Source organism: Dermochelys coriacea, chromosome 9 (genome assembly GCF_009764565.3).
Source record: "Dermochelys coriacea isolate rDerCor1 chromosome 9, rDerCor1.pri.v4, whole genome shotgun sequence".
NCBI classification, from domain to species: domain Eukaryota; kingdom Metazoa; phylum Chordata; order Testudines; family Dermochelyidae; genus Dermochelys; species Dermochelys coriacea.
In genome coordinates, this window is record NC_050076.1 from 59,630,012 (window position 1) to 59,655,935 (window position 25,924).

Below are 25,924 nucleotides of genomic sequence, written 5' to 3' on the forward strand. Positions count from 1 at the left end.
GGGCAATAACATGAGAAGGCTCCTGATTTCTAAAACTAACCTGGCTCTTTCTAAAGAGACTTTTTTTACAGAGATGCTGCAGCTAGCATGCCAACCATGTGCATACAGACTGACTTCCTTCTCCAAACTCTTCCCTCCTGTCTCCAGTGCTCCCCTCTCCAAGTTCCTTGCAGGTTGCTGCAAGTGACATTTTCCAGGTAAATTGCTTGATACCATGGAGTCACAGATTTCTAACAACCATGTGAGAGCTCTTTAAAGAGTTGTGCCAGTGCCCTTGTCTTTGACACTGTTGTCTTGTCTTTCTGGTGCTGACCTCAGATTCTAAGCTGATTCTCTGGACTTTGGAGGAGGGAATCCTTTGCTTTCAGCTTATCAAAGTTCTGCAGCTGAAGTAACAGCCCACGTTGTAACCCTTTCAGACTGCCAGGCATAACAACAATGTGTTGAAGATTTTCCTCCACTTGTGAAAGTGCTGTGTGTCCCAAGTGCCCCCAAAAAGTCAGTTCAATGCCTCAGGCAAATTACTGATTTCTTAGCAGGGGAGGGTGGGGAGAGCAGCTGTGGATGGATAGAGGCAGCTAGAATTGCATACATAGTGGTAGAAGCTATGGGGCTTTACTGCTGCCAGGGAGAACCAGCCTACTTGCTTTCTCTGAGTGAATTTTCATGCAAGTGATCATTTTATGAGCATTTGTGAGGTTGGTGCAGGGTGCACATTTCCTCTGGAAAATGCCTCTTTGTGTGGCAGGCAGCTGCCTGGCACCACTCCATTAAATGCAAAATGGAGACTAACTGGACATTTACTGAGATGGAGATTATATATATTTAATATCTTTATTCATGGTTTAAACAGGGAAAATGGCTTTTCATCTTTCTGAGAAACTAGAGGTATAAGCTAGAAATTTGTAGCATGTACATGAAACCCTGATTTGTGGAGAGACCTTGTTTGCGTTTGTCAGTGAAAACTCTGTGCACGCTGCTCCGTGGCACAATTCCCCACCAGGTCTTGCTGCAGAATTCCAGTGGACCTTTATTGTGACATATTCCTCCTTTTAAAGTGCATGTGGTGGTGGTGGTGGTGGGGAAGACATCCCAGCTCTGAAAATTGAGACTTTACTGGTTAATTAATGAGTCATTTTCTCGTTGAAGGGAGAGAGACGCGCACGCACACGCACACACACACACACACACACACAAGTTCCTAGTAATTCTGGCAATGAAAAGAACCAACCCATTGTTAATGGACAATAGGAGCCTCTGAGCTACAGCACCAGTGGCAACGAAAGATGAGATCCCACCCGGACTGGAGTCACGGTGGCTCTGGCACCCAGGCGACAGGGAATCTGGGACAAGCTACATGATGACTGTGTCTCAGCGGTTGCTTGGGGCTTGGATCTCATGTCTGGGGGCACCGCTGGGCTTCCTTTTCTTCTCAACAGTGCTGAAGGCAGCCCCTGAGTTCTCAGGTGAGTTTGTGAGATGGCATAGTGGAGGGTGAGGGTAGGTTGTAGGGAGGAGAATCTTCTTCAGTCTTAGCCCTAAAAAGAAAAGGAGTACTTGTGGCACCTTAGAGACTAACAAATTTATTAGAGCATAAGCTTTCGTGAGCTACAGCTCACTTCAATGCATCCGATGAAGTGAGCTGTAGCTCACGAAAGCTTATGCTCTAATAAATTTGTTAGTCTCTAAGGTGCCACAAGTACTCCTTTTCTTTTTGCGAATACAGACTAACACGGCTGCTACTCTGAAGTCTTAGCCCTGTTATCACTACAACTTCTTAGCAGACAGTGAATGAGGATGGGGTGGGGTGGACAATTTCCTCTAATTGTACAGCCAAGAGATCAGATTCTCAGACCTATCTAGGGAGGGATTCCCACCAGTGCAGATGCAGGGGTAGGGCAGGGTTATATTTGTCAGAGGTGTGGAGGTGGCACAGGCTGTATTTAGTGCTGGTGAGTCAGGGAATGAGTGACACAAACAAACACATCCCGTTTGAGTTCAAGCCGGCTGTGATTCACCAGCAAGACTATTCTCAGTCTGGCCCAGATCAGACCCCGAAGTAAACAATACCTTCCCTGAGCTCTGGCCATTCTGTGTTTGCTACGAATGGTCTAGGAGAAGGGCCCTGACTGCCACTGCTGCTGCTGGCCAAGTTAGAATGACGAAGTCACAAAGCAGAAAATGAATTCTAGGAAGATCCCTTATGTGAGACGAGAATCAATGAGGCTTTAACCCCAGTGACATTTTCTCCCTGCCCCGAGGAGGTTTGGGCATAGAACGAGTGAGCTGTGAGGCACAGAGACAAAGCTGAGCAGCCTTTAGAACCCACGTGTCATAGTGTGACGGGGACCTTGAAGAGGGAGTTGGGTACAATGCACCTGTGACTGGCCAGTTGCCTTCCAGTTGGGCTTAAGGTAAGGCACCTGGGGCTGAGGGGGAGGAAGACAGGAAGGGGCAGGGGAGAGCTTCCTCAGAACAGAGACAGAAGGAACAGAGACTAGCCCCAGAGAGAGAAAGAGTTGCAGGAAGCCTGGAGGAGAACAGTAACTGTGGCTGCTGGGGTGAGTTCTGTGGAAGGCCATGGGGAGGACTGGCTAGAGCTGGAGAACCCTGGGAAAGTTGTGGGAAAGTTGCTGCAGAGGCCCTTGAGAATGAGGGGAAAAACCAGTTTGCTCGGTGTGTGCTGGGGCCCAGGGATAAGAAGATGGTCCTAGAGGGAGGTTCCCCTGAGCGAAGTGGGGCACACAGGTGAGGACCCCTGGGGCAGTGGAGCCTTGAGGGGGGCCCTCTCACAGGTGACCTCACTTGGGGCTACAGGAGAAGGCTGAGCCCCAACTCTTCAAGGAAGAGCAAGGCTTAATGGCTTCAAGGCTCATGGGAGAGCAGTAGGTCTGGGAACTCTCAGGTGGAGGCCTGGAGAGTGAGGCCCTGGGACAGGGGAATGGAACTGGTTAATGGTGGTTAATGACTCAGGTGGGAGATCTGGGAACAGACCTTTGTATGGGATTGAAGAGCTGGTGCATTGTGAGTGTATTTTACTTTGGGGTTTTGTTTTACCATGAAGGATCCGCAAACTGTTGCTCTTTCTATGACTAAAAGGGTTTGCATTTGCCACAGAGGGAGAGAATATTCCTTTGTGTGGGTGACACTCTGGGGAAACTCTGGTAGGCACAGCCTGACCCTGGAGGGCACCCAAGTCGGGGGAGCCCAGTGATGCCATATATATTTAGGACCCTCATTTTAGCAGTGTTTTGCTTCTGTGAAATGAACAGGATGAAATGAGGGGTTGGGTAGAGCACAGCCACAAATGGAGTCTCTGTCTGGGACGAGAGAGCTGGAATTTTTCATTGTGCAGGGCTTCAGAAGGGCAGTGATTTGGATTCTAATGCCTGGATTTGAACCAGCACCCTTGCACTGCAGGTAGTCTTTGGGGGCTGCTTACACCTGCTTCAAGGTCCTTTCATGGTGCTGGAGTAGCAGATAGGGGTTTCTTAGAGCAATTAAATGTCTGGCCTTAGAATTTATGAGCCCAGCTAAATGTACCTTCTCTGGGCCTAATGGTGCCGAACACTCAAACTCCTGTGACTTCAGTGGAGCTACAGCCATTTATGCAAGTAGAGAAACTGGCCCTACTATGTGACCATTACAGTTTGTGACATTTCTCCAACTAAGCTCAGTCAAACTCCAGTTCAGCCTCTAGAGATTTGTGCCTAGCCAGAAAGAGCAAAATGTTTCCCCCATCTTTGTCCAAAGACTCCTGGACCAAAAAGCGTTTGAGCGAAACCCAGCTGCTTCCCATTTTGTGGTAAACTGAAACCTGCTGTGTATTTTTGGTTATCACAGTAAACAGCCCAGAGCTAGTAGGATAATAAACTGAACTGCCTGCCTTTCATTAAACCTAAGCATCTTGTAGAAGCATTAATGCATATCAAGATGTTACTAAGAATAACAGATGGGGCTGCAGTAAGATAAAAGGAAATGGCTTCATCAGGCAGGGTTATGATAACTTCATAATCACGAGAAGAGGGACTGAGTCACTGGAAGCTCGAGGCAAGAACAATTCCCTGCAAGCCCTGTTCCTTAAAACAAATTATGGACTGAAGTCCGTTTAATTCTAACACTCCTAAAACAATGTACCCCAATCCACCCACAGCTATGAAAGCAGAGGCTGGATTCTGGTATTAAGCAATATACCTTATACTCACGTTCCACCAGTGCCTTCACCAGCTTTGGCCTCATTTCAGATTTCATTTTAAAATAAAAGATTTTAATCCTAATAGTTGTAAAGAAAACTGTTGAACTGTCAGGATAATCATTGCTGGGAGGTGCCAGCTACAAGAGAGAGTGGGAGTTGGGAGCACACTGTGGTATTGGATCATTTTTGAATGCTTGGCATCAGGCACCTAAAATCATGAGACTAAAGAAAAGCCCAATACATTTTATATATATTTGGATTATTAGATGCCTTTTGAGTTTTCAGCTTTTAGGGTGCCCTCAGATCATGTTTTCAAGCTTTTCTCCATGACCATCAGGGCTAGAAACTTACTTTAAAAAAAAAAAGTGAGAGTTCCATATAGTCACTTGACTCCAGGAATTGGAGCTTTAAGAAACCATCAAAAGTCATGAAGCTCATTATAAAATCATGAGAGTTGGCAACAATTAAGTTGTCATTGTAAGATCAGTTGGCCATTCAATATACATAGGAGTTTAAAGAACAGGTCAGCACCATGTATGGCAGGCTATCAAGCAATGAAATCTCTCTTGTTTGGGCAACACTTGGAGGTGGTGTGGGCTGCCAAAAGTGTGATTTTTTTTTTCCTCCCCCCCCCACACCCTCCCGGACCTGTGAGACCATTTGAACTACAGTTCCCAGAATGCTCCTGTTCTAAGGAACCTAGGAATTCCAGATTGGATTAAAAAAAAATCGTTTGGGACCTGAAAAAGCAGGAAAGCTTGTTTTTCTTTTCCAGATTATGGAATTGGATTTTTTTTATTTAAATCAGATTTTTTGATAAAATGCTTCTTGAGGAAAAAACCTATCTAAAGATAGTTTTAATTAAGATACATTATAGCTCAACGATATCTCATAATGGAATGCATCCGATGAAGTGAGCTGTAGCTCATGAAAGCTTATGTTCAAATAAATTTGTTAGTCTCTAAGGTGCCACAAGTACTCCTTTTCTTTTTTCATAATGGACTAGGGATTATAAATTCTAATTCTATAGTATGAGACAATATATTCATGTAATGTTTAAGAAAAGTTTTGTAAATGAGTTCCAATAGTTCATGGATTAGGGACCCAATTTTATGGGGTTCCAGGGGCTTCTGTATAGATCATTTAGGTTAATCTTTCTATCTACCCAATGGGACTCAGTGCTCAGTCTAGAAGATACCATCAGAGATGCTTAGTTTTGCCATTCTCAAACTGTGGATTTTGTGTCTCCAGAGATAAAATGCTTGTTAACAGCAAAAATGTTTTAAATAAATAAATAATATATAGAGGTGAGAAATAACAGACCTTAACCCTATTGTCACTCTGCAAATTTGTGTACACAGAGTCAATCCCTTACCTCTCTTTAAAAGTGCAAAGTTTCAAAAAGTTCAATGAATAGAAGATTGTTGGGGGCAGAATAGGTCTGGACAAGGAGAAGAAGTCTGGAGATAAATGTGAGAAGGGAGGGACAGGCATTAGACACAAAAGTGAAACTGTTTGAGCAGCATATTCCAGAAGTTTTAAGGTCTTTCTGAGTGTAGCCTTCATTGATTTGAGCTCGACCATACCATTCTCTCACTAGAAGGAAAGACCTATAATGGCAGCAGGCTGTAAAAGAGACCCAGTTTGATAATAAGAACCATTCAAGAAATATGTTTGCTGATGATCTTTTAAAGAAAGACACACCAGTGAACTGGTGGAATCGCTTAAGCGCTTGGATTCAGAGACTGTTGAAGTGATAATCTCACTTTTAACAGCAGTAGTTTCTTCTGCCAGTGTAGAAAGAATATTTTCTTCCTTTGGACTAATTCATTCCAAATTGAGAAATCATTTGGGACCTGAAAAAAGCAGGAAAGCTTGTGTTTCTTTTCCAGATTATGAACAAACAGGAAAATGAAGGTGAAGACGACTGAGTTAGCTGCAGAAGCCAATATGGCTGACATAGTCGATTTAATTTCTTTTTTTTTAATATTTCATTTAAGTATTTTATTTAAAAACAATTTTAACAAAAACAAACCTGATTTTAAAACACGTGAATGTTTTAACTAAATTCAAAAATTAATATGCTTGTTTTGTTAAAATATTATATGTTTGCTGTTGAAGAAAAAAATCCAGTATTCATAACGTTGTTGTTGTAGTTAAATAAAACAATTTAAATGTCTGTCTGATGATGTTCTCCTCCTAATACAGCATGGCAAGAAAATCCTCCAAATATTAATGATTAACCTATTGAACTGGAGATAGTTTACCTCCCAATGACTTCATAAATATCTGCTTCAATTACCTTTGGTAAATGAAATAATCAAGCATTTATTTTCTGATATAGTTGTAAAACTAATCTGAAAAGTTGTCAAAATAAATCACTTAAAATATATAGTGTGTACCTTCTAAAAATGAAACCTACATCTATCTCTGAGTTGTGAAGAATATGTATTAAGCTTATAACAACCAACAAGAATGCACTTTTATGTAGAAATCCATGATTAAATCTAGTCTTCCTGACTAGTGATTTAAATCATGATTTAAATCAAATCCACCCTGCTTCAGAGGAAGGTACAAGAAACTCTGCAGTAGGTGGTTGGGTGATAATCTGTCCCTCAGAAAGATCTCTTCCTGATCCCTAATGGTTAGAGGTTGTCTTAAACCCTGAAGCAGGAAGTTTTATATCCCTTCCTATATTCTTGTTCTTATCATTAATTCTGACGTTTGCATAGTCTTGTTATATGTATAAATGTTCAATCCCCCTTTGAATCTTGCTATTTAAGGGTTTTTTTAAAAAATAAATTATGGTTCTGGTTCCTGAATAATTTATTACAGCAAATGTAATAATAATATGTGCTCACTGGGCCAAATCTTGCTAATGTAGGCATTTCAACAGGTGGAGATGGGACACTAGATGAGAAGGACTCTGAGTTACTACAGATAATTTTTTTTCCCGGGTGTCTGCTTGGTAGGTCTTGTTGGCAGGAATCCAGCTCCTCTCAGTTCCCAGACACAGTTCACTGGAAAATAACAGTCCAGAGTCCAGTCTGCAAGCAATTCAATGGGTTTATTGGGGTTAAGCAAGCCATCGTATTCCAAAGCCCTTCACACCAGTTGGGCTATCTCCATACGCTGATAGAGTTTACCTTTTCCCCTCCCTCAACTACAGTTCAATATGCTGATAGAACCCCCTTCTTCTCCTAACCCCTGGCTTTGCACACTGATGGAACCTCCTCTTCCCTCTTCCCCCCCCCCCCTTCTTGGCAAACTTAATTATATTTTTATTGTCCCTCCCCTGGTACCACCCCTTCCAATATATGGTTGTGTTCTGTTCTGGGAGGTCTTGAGTCTAGGGGGGATGAGACTACCTCTTTTGTACCTGATGGGAGGGGTAAGGAGCAGGGTTTCTTTTGGCCATGGTCACTTTCTTGCAGACTTTGCGTCTCCTTCTTATACCCTCCCGCAGCTTGATTAGCCCCTTATCTTCTTACTGAAAGGCAAGGCTACCCACTTGCGGTGGGAGGGGGGAGTGCAGCCTTGTACTTTCACTTATATTCTCTTGCTTGCTTATTCAGCCGGTTTAAATTAAAAGCAAGGCCAGAAGCAAGATTATTGTTTAGTCTCTACCCTATTTATTTCATATTCTCCTAACAAGTCTCACCTACATTCCCAGGATCTAACAGGTTGCTGTATTTGGGGTCAGGAAGGAATTTTCCCCTGGGTCAGATTGGCAGAGACCATGGAGGGGTTTTGCTTCCTCTGAAGTGTGGGATCAGGGTCATTTGCTGGTTTGAACTAGAGTAAATGGTGGGTTCTCTGTAAATTGAAGTCTTTAAATCAAGATTTAAATAGTTTGGTCACCACAAAGCTGCATTTTTCTGGTGAATTTACTATTCAACCAAAAAATTTCTCCCAGTTCTAGTGCAGCCACACTGAAGTCGATGGCTGCAAAGGGCCAAATTCTGTCTTCAGTTACACCAGTGTAAATCCCTAGTGACTCTGTTGACTTCAGGATTTGGCTCATAGGTCAAGTACATTGGTATATTCTTACACCAGGGCTGAATTTCGCCTGGTATGTTTTAAATGCCACAAAATTATTGAGCTTGATAGGCTGATTTATATAGTTGGAAAGAATAAGTCTATCCACTACAGGAATCAGTGGATGAATGTCTATGACCAGGATTATGCAGGAGTTCAGATTAATTGATTCCAAGGTCCAAAGGACCATTGTGATCATCTAGTCTGACTTCCTGTATAACACAGGCCAGGGACCTGCCCCAAAATAATTCCTAGAGCAGATTTCTTAGAAAAAACATCCAATCTTGATTTTAAAATGGTCAGCAATGCAGCAATCCACAATGAAACTTGATAAATTATTCCAAGGATGAATTATTCTCACTGTTAAAATTTATGCCTTATTTCCAGTCTGAATTTGTCCAGCTTCAATTTCTAGCCACTGAATTGTGTTAGACCTTTCTCTGCTAGTCTGAAGAGCACATTATTAAATATCTCAGGTTTCAGAGTAGCAGCCGTGTTAGTCTGTATTCGCAAAAAGAAAAGGAGTACTTGTGGCACCTTAGAGACTAACAAATTTATTAGAGCATAAGCTTTCGTGAGCTACAGCTCACTTCATCGGATGCATTTCATCGGATGCATCCGATGAAGTGAGCTGTAGCTCACGAAAGCTTATGCTCTAATAAATTTGTTAGTCTCTAAGGTGCCACAAGTACTCCTTTTCTTTTTATTAAATATCTGTTTCTCATGTAGATACTTGTAGACTGTGATCCAGTCATCCCTTCACCTTTTCTTTGTCAAACTAAAAAGATTGAGTTCTTTGAGTCTATCACTCTGAGGTAGGTTTTCTGATCCTTTAATTGAAACCCTCTGCAATTTATCAACATCCTTCTTGAATTGTGGACTCCAGAACTGGACACAGTGTTGCATCCAATGAAGGAATGCATCCGATGAAGGTGAGCTGTAGCTCACGAAAGCTTATGCTCAAATAAATTTGTTAGTCTCTAAGGTGCCACAAGTACTCCTTTTCTTTTTTGCGAATACAGACTAACACGGCTGCTACTCTGAAAAGTGTTCCAGTAGTGGTTGCACCAATGCCAAACAGAGGTAAAATAACCTCTCTAGTCTTATTCTAGATTCCCCTGTTTATCCCAGGATTATATTAGCTCTTTTGGCCACAGCATCACATTGAGTGCTCCTGTTCAGCTGATTATCCATGACAGCCCCCAAATCTTTTTCAGAGTCACTGATTTCCAGGATAGAGTCCCCCAGCCTGTAAGTGTGGCCTGCATTCTTTGTTCCTAGATGTATACATCTATGTTTAGCTGTATTAAAATGCACATTGTTTGCTTGCATCTAGTTTACCTAGTGATCCTACTCTCTCTAAGTTAGTGACCTGTCCTTGTCATTGTTTATTGCTCTCCCAATTTTTGTCTCATCTGCAAACTTTATCAGTGATGATTTTGTTTTCTTCCAAGGAGGGCTGTCAAGCGATTAAAAAAAATTAATCACACAATTAAAAAAATGAATTGCATGATTAATCATGCTGTTAAACAATAATAGAATATCATTTAAATATTTTTGGATGTTTTATACATTTTCAAATATATTGATTTCAGTTATAACACAGAATACAAAGTGTACAGTGCTCACTTTACATTTATTTTTGAGTACAAATATTTGAACTGTAAAAATGATAAAATAAATAGTATTTTTCAATTCTCCCATTACAAGTACTGTAGTGCAACCTCTATATCATGAAAGTTGAAATTACAAATGAAGAATTTTGTACAAAAAATAACTACTTTGTTTTTGAATGCAGTATAAAACTGTAGCCCCTACAAGTCCACTCAGTCCTACTTCTTGTTCAGCCAATCACTCAGACAAACAAGTTTGTTCACATTTGCGGGAGATAATGCTGCCCATTTCTTGTATACAATGTCACCTGAAAGTCAGAACAGGCATTTGTATGGCACTGTTGTAGCCAGTGTTGCAAGATATTTGTGCCAGAAGATATTTGTGCTAAAGATTCATATGTCCCTTCATGCTTCAACCACCACTCCAGAGGACATATGTCCATGTTGATGACGGGTTCTGCTCGATAATGATCCAAAGTAGTGCGGACCGATGCATGCTCATTTTCATCATCTGAGTCAGATGCCACTGGCAGATGGCTGGTTTTCTTTTTTGGAGATTCAGGTTCTGTTGTTTCCACATCGGAGTGTTGCTCTTTTAAATATTGCTCTTCTGAAAGCATGCTCCACACCTAGTCCCTCAGATTTTGGAAGGCACTTCAGATTCTTAAACCTTCGGTCCAGTGCTGTAGCTATTTTTAGAAATCACACATTAGTACCTTCTTTGCTTTTTGTCAAATCTGCAATGACAAATGAACAACATGTGCTGGGTCATCATCTGAGATTGCTATAACATGAAATACATGGCAGAATGTGGGTAAAACAGAGCAGGAGACATATAATTCTCCCCCAAGGAGTTCAGTCACAAATTTTTAATTAATGCATAATTTTTTTAACGAGCATCATCAGCATGGAAGCATATCCTTTGGAATGGTGGCCAAACCATGAAGGGGCATACAAATGTTTAGCCTATCTGGCACATAAATACCTTGCAAGGCCAGCTACAAAAGTACCATGTTCTCACTTTCAGGTGTCATTGTAAATAAGAAGCAGGGAGCATTATCTCCCATAAATATAAACAAACTTGTTTGTCTTAGCGATTGGCTGAACAAGAACTAGAACTGAGTGGACTTGTAGACGATAAAGTTTTATATTGTTTTGTTTTTGAGTGCAGTTAGGTAACAAAAAAAATCTACATTTGTAAGGTGTACTTTCATGATAAAGAGAATGCACTACAGTACTTGTATGATGTGAATTGAAAAATACTATTTTATCATTTTTACAATGCAAATATTTGTAATAAAAATAATAATATAAAATGACCACTGTACACTTTGTATTCTATGTAGTAATTGAAATAAATATATTTGAAAATGTAGAAAAACATCCAAAATATTTAATAAATTTCAATTGGTATTCTATTGTTTAACAGTGTGATTAAAGCTGCAATTAATCGTGATTAATCTTTTTAAATGTGATTAATTTTTTTTAGTTAATCGCATGAGTTAACTGCGATTAATCGACAGCCCTACTTCCAAGACATTGATAAAAACGTATCTTCTGACTTTAAAAATCTATTAATGTAATGGTAGTTCAAATCCTAGTTCTTTTTAGCATAGGCAATGCTGTTTGGACTATACTACCTAGAATCTGCAACAAGAAGTAATAATTATTAACTTTATCATTTATAACCTATATAGAATCATAGATGTGCTTAGCATATATTTTACAATATAGATAAAGACTGAGTCTCTGTCCTGAAGACCTTACAATCTAAGCTGGTCATCCTGCAAAATCATATGATAAATAGTCCCAATGACTTCAATTGACTGCTCGTGTGCATTAAGTTAAACAGATGCATACATTTTTGAACAACTGGACCTTTGTGCAGATGAGACAACAGTGAGAAAGTGAATTAAGAGGAGGGAAGCATTCAGGAGAAGACCATGTGATTATGAGTCTATGTACTTATCTAGAAGGGAATATGACATGCTTACAACTGTGACTACGCATCAAGATGATGAATATTTCTAAAAATAAGTGATATTTTGGGTGTGTCGCTGTGCTTAGCGGATTTTTAGCTGTACAGCCAAGGTCAGTGTGTTTCCTTACAAAAATGAAACCCCATGGACTGTGGTGTATTGTACATATCTGTCTTGTTATACAATTCCCAGCACCCTGCATTTTACAGAGAAATGCCAACACTTCTTTGGATGCTGAATCCAGAGGTTTTGGCAGCGTCGGGCTTTTAGATTCACCTATCACAGTGCATTTTCCTCCTTGGTGTATCAATGACATACCTCTGCCAGGAATTATTACTGTTGCTGGTTAAGCACCTTAGCAGTAAGTTCTAACTTGGATGGGCTATTGTTTTGTATCTCACCTGTCAGAACCCTCCTCCACCAATCAACTTGAGCCTCTGGTTCTGTCATTTGCTTGCCACCTACACTTAAAGGGTATTTGCTGTGGTGCCCTGGAGGTTCACTGGTCGATGGACACCTTTATTCTGATGGCTATTGATACATTGCTTGTGACATGAACTCGTGCACTGTGTCTAGCTTTTGATAGAGAGGTACCCACATTAATTTACAGTAATTGGCCTCTTTCAGGCAGTGGCACAGGGAGCCCAACTGCCTGAATGGGCTACGAAGAGTAGCCCCAATGGGGGAAATTGGCACTACCATCATTCTTTGGCTCAGTGGAACACTTTGGTTTTTGGGGCTGTCAGCCTGTCTTGTTTCACAGCACTAAATTAAATGTTGACGCATAAGGCACCAGGCTCAGAATTAGGAACCCTGGATTCATTTTCTGGCTCTACCACCACCACTTTGCATGGCTTTTGGCAGGTCACTTCATCTCCCTTTGCCTCAGTTTCCCCATCTGTACAATGGGAATAACTACACTTGCTTTCTCCCACCCTTTGTTTGTCTCATCTCTTTAGATCATAAGTTCTTTGGAGTAGGGGTGGCCTCTTAGCAGGTATGTGCAGTGCCTAGAACAAATTGGACCTGATCCTAATTGGGGCCTCTAGGCAAGCCTATTACACACTCGAACCACTGTACTCTGTGGGGATCCTTGAAGAGCAGTACTTTTCCAGGGTATGAATGTTGCTCTGTGGCCTTGTTGATCCTGTCCCCCTCTCTCAGTGGACACCAGTACCCCAAGAGCTTCCCTCTTTCACCCTTGTTGGGCCAGCACTGTTCTTTCCTGGAACCAGTGCCCATTCCAAGGAATGCCATTGCTTCCCCTCTGGGGGAGGTGGGCTTTGCAGGGACCCCACCAGAGCAGTTGATCTGCTGCCCTCTTGGCTGCATTTCCATCCTCCTCCTTTCCTTTCTCGTTTTCTTCTTTGTAGTGGCATTAAGATGAACGAACCAGTCATGAAACGCCGAGGCCCTCCAGGGACAGATTTCAGATGGTTAATCTTTTCCCACCAATGAAAAGAGAAGGAAAGAAAATGATCAAAAAATCTACTGCTGTGTCCAAGTGTAAAATTAACCCTGTGGGGCCCGGAGCGAGTCTGCATTCAGGAAAACCTGCACTATGAGGAGCTCTCACGCCAGACATTAAAGGGTTAGCCCTGAGTACCGGGAAGCTAAAAGAGTCCATTGTACAGCAGAGTCTGGTACCAGTGTTTCTGGATGGATTCAGAGAGCAGGTGTGAATACACTCGGTGTGGATGGCAGCTCTCTCCCCAGATAGCTCAGTTGGAGGGATGGGGGATAGCTGGATGTATACAGTCCCGCCACACGGCTCTCCAGATCCTTCACCAGCTGTGAATTCAGAGCTTCTCAGACCAGTGAGTGAAAAATAATCTGGTCAATTGACTCCTTTATTCAGTCATAGACTAAGCCAAGGGTTTCTTAGACTTTGACTCTTGCTTGTAAACCTGGGGTGCTGCTGGTTGTAGATCTCTAAGGCCTGGTCTACAAATGCCTCATGTAGCCAGTCTGGTGAGATCTGCACTGGTGTAAATAGTGCAGACTCCTGCAGACAGAGATGCAGCTATATCAGGGGTTGAAATTCCAGTGTAGACAAGGCCTAAAACCTAGAAGGGAAGCTGGCATTAGGTTGACCAATTCACTACCCACCTTAGGCAGGGAGAGGGCAAGTCACTCAGTCAGGGTGCTATGTATTCCATGATTCTTCAGCTGCAGCATTTGTCAATGTCCACCCCTTGCCAGAGAAATGCACTAAAGATTGTAACTTTCATTATAAATAACCAACCCCACCCCAAAATGGTTGCAAAGAAAACCTGCCAGAAGAAAATTGAGTGTAAGCAGATGCAGTCTTGCCTTAGACAGCCTGACAGTCTTAAACAAGAGAGCTGAGCTGCAGTGTTAACTCTGAAACCCACTGAAGACCACTTAATTAGTTAAGTTGGTTGCTATTTCACTACTGGCCCTTTTAGCACCAACATCCAGCTAATGTGCTCATCCCACAATCCCACTCTGCCTCCATCACCTTCCACGCAGCCAAAAGTCCCAACTGCCACCTCCTCAGCTACCAAAACCTCCCTTTTCCCCACTGCTGAGGCCTACATGGCAGTATCTGCCATGCACTGAGAACTGATCTTCAGGGGCTGAGTGAAATTAACGGCGTGAAATAACCTGGTACCCAGACTGGATTATATTTAACAACATAAGAAGCTTCTGTTTTTGTAATTCACCTCCAACTGTTGTGGATTTTTCAGCCTGACTCCCCAGATGGTCATAGAAACCAAGAGACCTTTATACTGGATGTAGGCCCAACGCCTGAACAGTATACCTGGCCTTGCCCACAATGTCTGCAAAAAGTGCAGTATTGGGAGGCAGTGGCGCTCCATTGAACGCAGGACAGTGCTGTCCTCTGGAATGGACCATATAGGTGTCTGTCTAAATATGGGCTCATGAGGTGTGAAGTAGGGAGGTTTCCCTAGGGACCTTTCCTTCAAAGTCTGGCCACAGTCATGAGTGTCAGGATATACTCAGGCTGAAGTGTGCATGGTAAGGGGAACTGAAAGTGGCCCTCAAAGCTGTGCTGCGGCCTTGGCTGGCTTTAAGCCCTGTAGCTCTTGTTGCTTTGGTGCCTTCTGAGGGTCAGATTCTGCTACTGTACAGCTCATTGCCAATGATCCCCTTGACTTCAGTGGCACAGGATCACATGTTAATGAGGTCAGGGATCTACATGGGGGAGCCTCTCCTCATGGTCCTTCACTTGGTAGATCTATGTCATTAAATTAATCATTGTAAATGGCACAGAGAATGGTGAGGGACGCAACTGTAACTTACTCTGGTTTTATTTCCTTGTGTAGCTGAGTGGGGCCCAATGAGGGAGATATAGTATGAATAGTGGAACTGGAGAGAGAAGATCGGGGTGAGGAATGACCCATGTGAGACCTGAAAACCTCATGTGTGGAGCACTGGCCCCTCAATATCTAGAACCAAGCTTTCATGGTTTCTTAACTTTGCCTCCTTGCTGCTTCTCTTGTTCTCAATGAAACCACCGCTGCTCAGCTGGCTGATAAGCAAAAGCTCCCCGACACAAGCCATGTACTTCAGACACAGGGCTGGAGCTTCAGTCATGGGGAAATGCTTCTGTAGAAGCTTTCATGTCAGACTGAGCACATCTCATTCCCTGCTTTAAAAAGCTGAATAACAGTGATGAGGGGAAGGGGAAGAAGCTAAAAAGTGAAGGGCCTAATACTCCCCTTACACTAGTGTATAATTCTGCCAACTTTGGTGGAGTTATTCCTGATTTACTCCTGTGTAAATGAGACCAGAACCAGGCCCAAAGGCTCCATGGACATGGCCACTTCCTGTGATAGTCTTCTCAGGATAAGGCCTGGCTTACATTTTTTTAATGTAGAAGTGACCTTGGAGAGGTCTTAGTGCAGGTCCCTCCAGAGCAAACTTGATGTCTCCTCAGTGCCCCAAGCCCTCTGCTCAGCTGGGGAGTAGGAGAACAATGTGAGGAACTGGCTGTGGAAGAGCTGGTGATCTGAACTCCGATTCTCTGAGTGCCTGTGCATTGTGTCTCTAGAGGCAACTTAATCTTGGTCTAGAAGTACCTTCACATAAAATATCTGATACTACAGGGCTCTTTAGTCTGGCAGGCAAAGGTGTAACAAGATCCAATGGCTGTAAATTCAAATTAGAAAAATTGAAGTGGAAATAAGGTGTAACTTTTGAACAGTGAGAATAATTAGCCATCAAAACAGCTCACCAAGGGAGGTAGGGCATTTTCCTTCACTTGGTGTCATTAAGTCAAGACTGGATGTCTTTCTTAAAGATAAGATCTAGTTCAACCCCAAGTGATTGGGCTTGAGGCAAGTGCTGCTGGTGAATTTCTGTGGTCTGTTATGAAAACTATTAGATTATTATAATTGTCCCCCCTGGCTTTAGAAGCTATGAATCTATGAACCATCTGGGTCTGTTTCTACAGTAAGTTTGTTATGTCACCAAAAACCTTGAAAACCCCCAATTGGTTCTTTTAGCTTAAAGACAGGTTAAAAAAACTCAAATGTTTGTCTCCAACTCTTGCTTATTCTTTCCAAGTGGCTGAGCTGGTTTTTATTACTTTTATCCCACTTTGGACAACCCTTAGTGTAAACATGGGGTTCTCAAACTTCAGTGCACTGTGACCCCCCTTCTGACAACAAAAATTACTACAACAAAAATGACCCCAGGAGTGGGGACCAAAGCCTGAGCCTGCCTAAGCTCTGCTGCCCCAGGTGGGGAGGATCAAAGCCAAAGCCCAAGCCTCACTGGCCCAGGCACGGGAGCCAAAGCCTAAGGGCTTCATCCCCAGGCAGGGGGCCTGTAACTTGAGCCCTACCAACCATGGTGGGAGCCCTCAGGCTTTGGCTTTAGTCCTGGGTGGTAGGGCTTAGGCTTTGGCCCTGGGCCCCAGCAAGTCTAATGCCAGCCCTGGCAACCCCATTAAAATGAGGTTGTGACCCACTTTGGGGTCCCGACCCATAGTTTGAGAACTGCTGGTATAGACCTTGGTACAATATTCCCTTCCCTTTGCCTGGCAGAAAAGTGCATTCCCCTCCCTGCCACAATATCTCCCTCCTTCCCTGAGTTTGCATTTGCCTGGGATACTTCAGGGTCATCTCCTCCAACTGGGTCTTGAACCTTCCTCCCCCTGCTGCCAGGAGTCTGAAGGCTGTGTTCTCATTCCCTGCGGCTCTAACACTTCCCAGCTCTAATGACTCTCTATGTTTTATAGAGACAAGGTGGGACTAGCATGGCTACAACAACCCTGCATACAACATCTGTGTGTTTTACTCCTCTCAGGTTACCTTCAAAAGGTGCTGAAGAATCACACAGCCCACGCCTGTGATGGGGAGCAACTGGGAGTCATTTGTCCCCACAAGACCTCCATTAGCATCTTATCTGCATTTTATGGGCGTCGAGTGCCCAGCCAGAACCTCTGCCCGAGCACTGGCAATATCTCTGGTGAGAGTACCATGTGTGTGTCTGCCACAGCCCGCCAGGTAAAAGCAAAAATATCCTTGAAATTCATAAGTAACAACATTCCAAGGGACTGCAGGAAACCAGGGCAGTACCATGCATGGAGGTGTTCAGGGTGACATGGGATACTCTTGGGTTCAGGCAAGGGAGATCAGATTGTCTGATCAGGGGCCCCCCAAAGTGCCCCCACATCTTCCAACTGGCCCTCAAACATTGTAGCCTCAGGTCCCATCCTAAAAAATGGTGGGTGGTTTGGGACCTTGTAGTGAAGCCCCGCCCCTTACCTATACATGCAGAAGGAATTCAGGATGCTATTTTACCAGCGGAGTGATGAAAGGTACTGACAATGGGACTTCATTGATGGACTGGGTGGGGTTCACCTCCTGGAACTGCATTTGAGGATATAAACCTAGGAAGAGGCATTACAGATTTATTTTAACCAAGATTAATTTTGGAATACGCATACAAAAAATTAATTGTGAGAAATTTGTCAATGTTAGGGCTTAATCCAGAGAGAAAGGATGGTCCAGTGACTGTGTAACCCCGAAAAATTGATTTTGGTATGCCGCTATAATAACCTACCGCCCTTAAACTGTCCTTCCCGAGGTATAAGTTTCCAGGGTTGTTAAGGAAACGCTAAAGTACATGGATATAACCTTCGGATAAAGTAATTGACACAGGCAGTATTGTTTTCCAAAACAAAGTAACTAATAATCCCTAGTACACTGTATCCTAAAAATTCTAAACAAACACAAAATCCCCGAGACACAAATCCCTTGTTCCAAGTTTAAAGAGCATTTAAACCACAATAGTATATGGTTTATGATTCTAAGCAAAGTGCTTTGTTACAAGTGGCCAGTTTGTAACAAATTGCTGACATTAGTTCTTTAAATCAGTGGTTCTCAACCTTTCCAGACTACTGTACTCTTTTTAGGTGTCTTGATTTGTCTTCCGTACTCCAAGTTTCACCTCACTTAAAAACTACTTGCTACAAAATCAGACATAAAAATACTAAAGGGACACAGCACACTTACTGAAAAATTGCTCACGTTCTCATTTTTACCATATAATTAAAAAATAAATCAATTGGAATATAAATATTGTACTTACATTTCAGTTTTCAGAGTAGCAGCTGTGTTAGTCTGTATTCGCAAAAAGAAAAGGAGTACTTGTGGCACCTTAGAGACTAACAAATTTATTTAAGTATAAGCTTTCATGAGCTACAGCTCATGCATCCAATGAAGTGAGCTGTAGCTCACGAAAGCTTATGCTGAAATAAATTTGTTAGTCTCTAAGGTGTCACAAGTACTCCTTTTCTTTTTACATTTCAGTGTGATACTTGAGCCTGTTTTTCACTTGTGAGCCTTGTTTGAAGCCCAAGCCTTGCTGTCCAGGGCTGAAGCCCTGGTTGTCACCCACTGATTTCGGCCCTGCACTTGCAACCCCATCCCGTGATGCCCCTGGAGGCTGCAAACCCCAGGTTGAGAAACACTGATCTAGATGAGTTGAGCACCCCTTGGAAGACCTTTGACTACCCCCAGGGGTACACATACCCCTGGTTGAGAACCACTGCTTTAAGTTTTGCATAAGTAAAATACAATTAAAAGACACACATTTCTAGCATATACATGTTAAATACTATGCTAGACTACACTACACTAAAATTATATTAAAACTGGCAAGCTTACTTTATAAATTCGTTGGTATCCTTTATATCACTACTGCGGCTGTGATAAATCTTTTAGTATTCTTCTTTAATCGCTGTTCAGCTCCTGGTCAGTCAGCTCTGCTCTGCTCTGCTCCAGTTTTCTTTTTTCTGTCTCTCTCTGCAGCAGCTTTTCTGACTTCTTTCCTTTGGCTTCTCTTGCTGCTTTCCAGTTCCTCCGTCTGCTCCCGACTGAATCTCTCTCTGACTCAGACTCCAAAACTGCCTGGTGGCAGCTGACCTTTTATGGTGCACTGTGGCTCTCTCCTAATATACCTTTCTATTCTTATCAGCAATTACCTCACTCACACATGCCCAGTATCAACCACTTCTTTAGGAAATGTAAATTTCAGAGATTTAAATACAGAGAGATCATGGTTTTTAATTTACTGGGGCTAATACAGAATGAAAGGAAATCATTGTTATCCTTTGACTCTGGGTACTCGAGTCATGTATGGTGGAGGTGAATACCTAAGTCATTATTCTTTTCACCCAAGAGATTCTTCAAGAGGTGCTTTTATTGTGTAGAGTCCAATGGCAAAATAATTTTTAAACCTGGTTAAATACTTCCTTAACATTGCACTTTGCGGGGAAGAGATCTGCCTTCATGTGGGCTTATGAAGGAAAGACATTGTGTGCCAAAAAATCAGAAAGCCAGATAAAGGCACAGGTTCTTTGACATTAGCAGCAGCTAACTTTTCATTCTGGGTATGGATAGTGTCACCATTTTAAGGAGGGGTGTCTGGATAAGAAACTAGGAAATATGTTGGGGTTTTAAAGCAACTGAACCGCCCCCACCTCACTAGGTTCTGACAACTACTGTAAAAATTGTTTGAGGTGGGAGGCATCCTCTAACCGTCTGGAACAGGCAGTGACTTTTCTGACACCAGTTAGGTCCTCGTCACAATCACAGTGGAATGTTTTTATTTAGTAACAGGCCATTTATCACCATTTAGAGCAAGCTGATCTTCATCCTTTTCATTTAGTAGAAACATTCTTGACTGTCCCAGCTGACATATCAGGGAGTTAAAATGGAGCCATGAGCCTAGACTGATCCTGGGTCTCTGATCTCATGAGCCAGGGGACTTTATACTTGTGAAATTTAATTGCCTCCTGTTGGCTTATCTTGGGGATAAGATGCAGCTGGGTTTTGCTATTGAACTGAGAGCTATGACTTGTTTTGTAGCTGAGCCTGTGGTAACACCACTGAGCTCCTTTTTACTCACCATCACCTCCTTGTTCTAGATTCATCAAGAGAGTGGAAATCCTTGTCCTTGTGCCTTTGGCTGCCAAGGGCAGCTGGACTTACAAAGAATATTAGAGCAAGAGGTGGGCAGAGCAGCACAGGAGAACTAGAGCTGATTGGAACCTTCCTTATAACCTCAGACTGAACCTTTCATAATACATGCCTCACTAATAAGAACAACCCTCCATAGGCAGTTAGGAGTGCCCTGGATGTCATGTTCCCTGAGTCATGAATGGAATAAGGAATGAGGCAGACAGGGGATAGCAGTGTTACCATCTCCCCATAGCTCAGTTATTATAGTTATCCATCACCACTCTTAACATGGGTTACCGCTAGGGCAATCCCCTCACCCCAACTTTCCTGGCTGTCTGGAAACCAACCTGATTTCAGTGAAAATAATGGAGCATAAATCACACAATTAGTTACAGTAGCTTTGTCTCTTTGGAAGATTCCCCAGCCCAGCAGCTCTAGTTCTTTCTCTGCCATTTCACTTTTGACTTAATAAACATACCAAAGGCTTTTCACCCACGGGCTGGGCTTTCCATTCCCAACTTTTGTTCCCCATCAAACATCTCACATCAGCTGAGCTTTCCTTGTGTTGAGCCTCTCTTTAGTTACAACACTCTGGGCTCATCGACCCAGCTAGAGGAGGGTGTGGGTAACTCCCTGGTTCCCTCCAGGGACTGAATCTCCCTGGCCAGTCCAAGTATGCAAACTAGGAAATATCGTTTGGTTCAGCCGCTGATCATTTTAATCATGGATAAGCCTGTGATTCTGTCACAGAGGTCGCAGAAGTCACGGATTCAGTGACTTTTTGTGACCTCCAGGACTTCCAGAGCAGCTGGTACGGCTGACTCCAGGGTCACCCGAGCAGATGGCCTGAGGACCAGCTGCTCCGGTCCCCATGGCCAGCCACACCGGCCACTGCTGGAACGACCCCAGAGCCAGCTGCTCAGGCCATCCCCAGGGCTGGCCGCACCGGCCGCTGCTTGGGTGGCCCCAGACAGCTGGTTCCAGGGAGCGCCCAGGCACCAGTTGGTGTGGCTGGCTCCGGGGAGCACCTGAGCATTGGTCCCGGGTGCGTCGGGGACTGCCCAAGCAGCAGCGGCCCCAGGGGCAGCTCAGGAAGTCATCTGGAGAGTGGTCCATGGGGAGTAGCAGCCGCTGGGAGCAGTCAACCCCTAGTGTTGGAGTAGGGGCCCCTGAAGTAAGGTCCGTTGACTTAAGATATTGAGGCTTAAGAGTGAAATGGGTCAAAGTTGTTTTCCATTTGTGTCATTACAGATACAGTGTAGAGGGAACCAGTCACCAGGTTTGGAGGCTTATTGAGTTATTTGTCTTTATGGCCTGTATCCATCAGTCCCCTATTCCTGCCACTCGTGGGGCCCACTGACTTTCCCTTACTCACCACAATCAGCATGCAGGGCATTTCTTAGGGGGCTTTCTAAACTAAGTGCTCCGGGGTATGTGCCCTTTTTCCCCAACTGCCTCTCTCATGAGGTCAGAAGGCTTCTGGCCCTTTAAGGGAAGTCCCTATGCTAGATCCATGAAGTCACTCAAGCCTCCAGTTATCTCATGTGCACAAGATGATGGGGTTAGAACCAAAGAAATGGTATGTAAATAACAGCTCTGGGTGACACCCCACCAAGGTCATCCAGACAGGGTCACCCTAGGGCTAAGTACAGTGAGTAAGAGACATCTCACAATTATAGAGAGCAGTTTCTCAGCCTCCTACGGGCTGCAGAGCTATCAGAGACACCACTCTGTGGATTTCAGCACAGCACAGGTATACACTGCAGGTTTCTATCTGGCCCCACTATGGGAATACTTATCTTAGCAGCCTTCTGTGAGGCAGGGCAGGGCTATGAGTCTCATTTTACAAGGTGAGGATTAAGGAGTTTGTCTAGTCACATGTGGCAGAGGAGAGAATCAAACCCAGATCTCTCCCAGCCCAGACAAGTGCACTAATCACTGGACCATCCTTCCTCACTGAAGTGTGCCTGGCTTGTCTGCTGGGAATTAGCTCTGAACTGATCCAGGATTGTCTCCAGAGCGGTAGCTAAACACTCTCATTGCCTAGTTTAACTTTGCATCTCATCACTTCTACTAAGCATCCCTGATCTCCCAGGCTGCCTGGTTTTTGGGCTAGCCATAAAGACCAGGCTTTAGCAAATGTCTTGTCTTGGTGTGTGGGGTCACCCTGAAACCAGTGCAGTATGCTTTGAAAGATGCAGGACAGATATAACACCAGATCGGAATGACCTGATTGGGTACACAGCCCTCAGACAGTGGAGTCCTGTCAGGGGCCTAGGATTTCGTGTGATATTTTTCTATTGTCATATCTAGTGTTGACTCTTGCAGGCACTGGTCTTAGAGACAACGGACACCGGAAAGAGTCTGCATGGGCACTACAGTAGAAGAGAGACACAGAGTAATAGAGAGACACAGAAGTGTAACAGCAGCTCACATACATTTTGCAGTGTCTGGGACTCTAAAGCCTCTTTGCCTGCACATGTTCCTTCCAGCTGTGGTTTCATGGCTAAGTTCAGAACTAACCCCTCATTGTACATGGGGATCTGTAAGTGCTAATACAGAATGTTTTGCCCTAGGCTTCCACTTGTTCTCCTCATAGTAAATAGGAGAGCTGTGCTGCCCCAGACTGGTAGTGTCCTTTTAAAATCATTCTTCTCAACATGTGTCTCCATCGGTGGAGCTTTGGAAGCTAGCTCAGGATGAGAATGTCAAAGAATTGTTCCATATTGGCTACATTTAAAGTTGCATCAGTAGATAGAAAGGGATTATTGTATGTGACCTTTCTGGTTTTAGCTTTTTCCTAAAAAAAAAAAGGGGGGGGGCAGGGGGCTTCCAGGGAGCCATACTTGGCACTGATGTGGCCATTGCTGGAATATTGAGTCCTGTTCTGGTGCCCACAAATCAAGAAGGGTGCTGATAAATTGGAGACAGGTCAGAGAAGATCCATGAGAATGATTAAAGGATTAGAAAACCTGCCTTATGGTGATAGACTCAAGGAGCTCAATCTATTTATCTTAACAAACAGAGGTTAAGGGGTGACTTGATTAGTCAGTAGTCCATGGGGAATAAACATTTAACAATGGGCTCTTCAGTCTAACATGATCCAATGGCTGGAAGTTGAAGCTAGATAAATTTAGACTGGAAATAAGGCATACATTTTTAACAGTGAGTAATTAACCATTGGACAATGTACCAAGAGTCGTGGTGGATTCTCCATCACCAACCATTGTTAATACAAGAAGGGATGTTTTTCTAAGAGATCTGTTCTAGGACTTACTGTGGGGATGTTCCCTGGCTTGTGTTATACAGGGGATCAGACCAGATGATCACGAAGGCCCCTTCCCACCTTGGAATCTGTGAATCTATGAAAAGACTGGAGTAAGATATATGAGAAATAGGCTCCTGACTCTCTAAATCAGGGGTCAGCAACCTCTGAGAAGTGGCGTGCCAAGTCCTCAATAATTTAAGGTTTCATGTGTCAGTAATAAATTTTACATTTACAGGGGCCCCCCGATGGAACCCCAGACTGGCAGCGGGCTGAGCAGCTCAGCACGCTGCCTGTCTGGGGGTTCCATCTGCTGCCCTCGCTGCAGGTCTGGGATCCCGGCCGCTGGCCCCGCTCATCCCACTGCCGGCCTGGATGGGCAGAACCTCGGTGGCCGGGACCCCGGCTGTCAGGGGCCAGCAGAAGGAACCCCAGACTGGCTGTGCTGGCGTTAGATGGAACCCCAGACCGGCAGTGCGCTGAGCCGCTCAGCCCGCTGCCAGTCTGGGGTTCCATCCGCCGGTCCCTCCATCCAGGGTTCCATCCATCCAGGCCAGCAGTGGGCTTAGCGGGGCCAGTGGCCAGGACCCTGGCTGGCAGCAAAGTGCCACTAAAAATCAGCTGGCGTGCCACCTTTGGCACGCATGCTGCCAGTTGCTGACCCCTGCTCTAAATCTTTCCCCTGTCCTCTGAGTGAATGCCAGCTGTAGGTGTCAGGCCAGCACTTCTTGGGTTGACTACAGGCTCAGAATGCAGTAGATCAGTTTAGATTAAATTGAGTTAGACCAGACGATCAGTTCTTATCCCTGATTTGGTAATTTCTGGGTCTCTCAATGCCATTCCCAGCTGCTACCAAGCTTTCAGTAATGTCATTCTGGGGTGGGGTTTTTTCCCTGCCCTCTGCAAAGCTGTGGCACCCAGGCACTCCCATTAGAAACAACCCCCACAATCTTGTTGCAGACTCTTCTAAACCTCTTGCTAGAGCTGGTGAACCGTGGAGCGTAGAGAGCTCTGGAAATGCTCGTACAGAGTTTGTTGCCCTAAGCTCCCACTTGCTCTGCCTATTCAATGGAAGAGCTGACAATGTCTTCTTAAAATAATTCTTCCAAACCTGGTTCCACCTCAGGCCTGGCTCTGGCTGCTTATATAGGGCTTCCATTGACTGAGGTTGCAGCAAAGCTAGTATTTTACCTAGGGACTGCGGTGAAAATGAACCTTCTCTGTGTGTGCTAAACCCCGTGTCTCTGGGGTGCATGGGCTCTGCTGAGAGTAGTATGGAGGGACTGGGGAATGTCTCCCCCAAAGAACTCACCATATTGAAGTCCAAAGCAGGAGTACCTTCATCGTGGGACAATCACCCCCAAACTTCTTTTCAAAATGGTTGTTGTATTTTAAGAAGAGGCTTTTGAGCGCCTGCTCCAGCCCATCACTGGAGATCACGCAGGATGACTAATGCCATGAGTCTTGGATTAGTTCAGCTCAGATCCTGCATGCTGCAACCAACTCCATCCTTTGCTGGAAACGATCCACGCAGAACTCCTCAACAGCCACCTCTGAATTTATTTTCTAGGTATGTTCATTGCTGTTTTTAGCACCATTGGAGCACTGCCCCTTTAAAATACCTGATGCTAACCTGCTTAGCTCTGGGCCAGGAAGTCACGGGCTCAAATCATACATGTCCCATGAGTTCAGGTCAGGAGCTTTGACCCAGTACTGTGACTGTGGGGCATTTCTATGCGGGTGTTCCACTGTCAGGGCAGAGACAAACACCTACAAGATCTCTATCAAGCATTCTTAAAACTGCAATACGCACCTGCTGAAGTAAAAAAACAGAAAGAAAAGGAGTACTTGTGGCACCTTAGAGACTAACAAATTTATTAGAGCATAAGCTTTCGTGAGCTACAGCTCACTTCATCGGATGCATTTGGTGGAAAAAACAGAGGAGAGATTTATATACACACACACAGAGAACATGAAACAATGGGTTTATCATACACACTGTAAGGAGAGTGATCACTTAAGATAAGCCATCACCAACAGCAGGGGGGGGAAGGAGGAAAACCTTTCATGGTGACAAGCAGGTAGGCTAATTCCAGCAGTTAACAAGAATATCAGAGGAACAGTGGGGGGTGGGGTGGGAGGGAGAAATACCATGGGGAAATAGTTTTACTTTGTGTAATGACTCATCCATTCCCAGTCTCTATTCAAGCCTAAGTTAATTGTATCCAGTTTGCAAAGTAATTCCAATTCAGCACTCTCTCGTTGGAGTCTGTTTTTGAAGCTTTTTTGTTGAAGTATAGCCACTCTTAGGTCTGTGATCGAGTGACCAGAGAGATTGAAGTGTTCTCCAACTGGTTTTTGAATGTTATAATTCT

At 43.9% G+C, this 25,924-nt stretch overlaps 1 protein-coding gene and 1 long non-coding RNA gene across 4 annotated transcripts in view; one reads left to right on the top strand and one right to left on the bottom strand.

The window, feature by feature from the left end:
• The first annotated feature begins 688 nt into the window (after positions 1-688).
• The window catches only part of LOC119861220 (protein eva-1 homolog C-like), a 57,826-nt gene continuing 32,590 nt past the window's right edge, over positions 689-25,924 (top strand). Inside the window, exons 1-2 of one of the 2 annotated variants that reach the window (XM_038416038.2) lie at positions 689-1,466; positions 17,124-17,323. In XM_038416038.2, coding sequence (XP_038271966.1) covers positions 1,358-1,466; positions 17,124-17,323 — 309 coding nt within the window. In that variant the 5' untranslated portion in view covers positions 689-1,357. The remainder of the gene's footprint in view (positions 1,467-17,123; positions 17,324-25,924) is intronic. The other variant, XM_038416037.2, reaches the window with a different exon arrangement.
• LOC122455945 lies at positions 10,971-19,236 on the bottom strand. 2 transcript variants are annotated; one of them, XR_006274485.1, is made up of 3 exons: positions 18,989-19,236; positions 17,585-17,709; positions 10,971-13,267 (listed from the first exon to the last, which is right to left on the bottom strand). It is a non-coding gene; the product is annotated as an uncharacterized LOC122455945 (long non-coding RNA). The 2 variants fall into 2 exon arrangements; XR_006274486.1 differs by having other exon boundaries at positions 10,972-13,267; positions 17,621-17,709.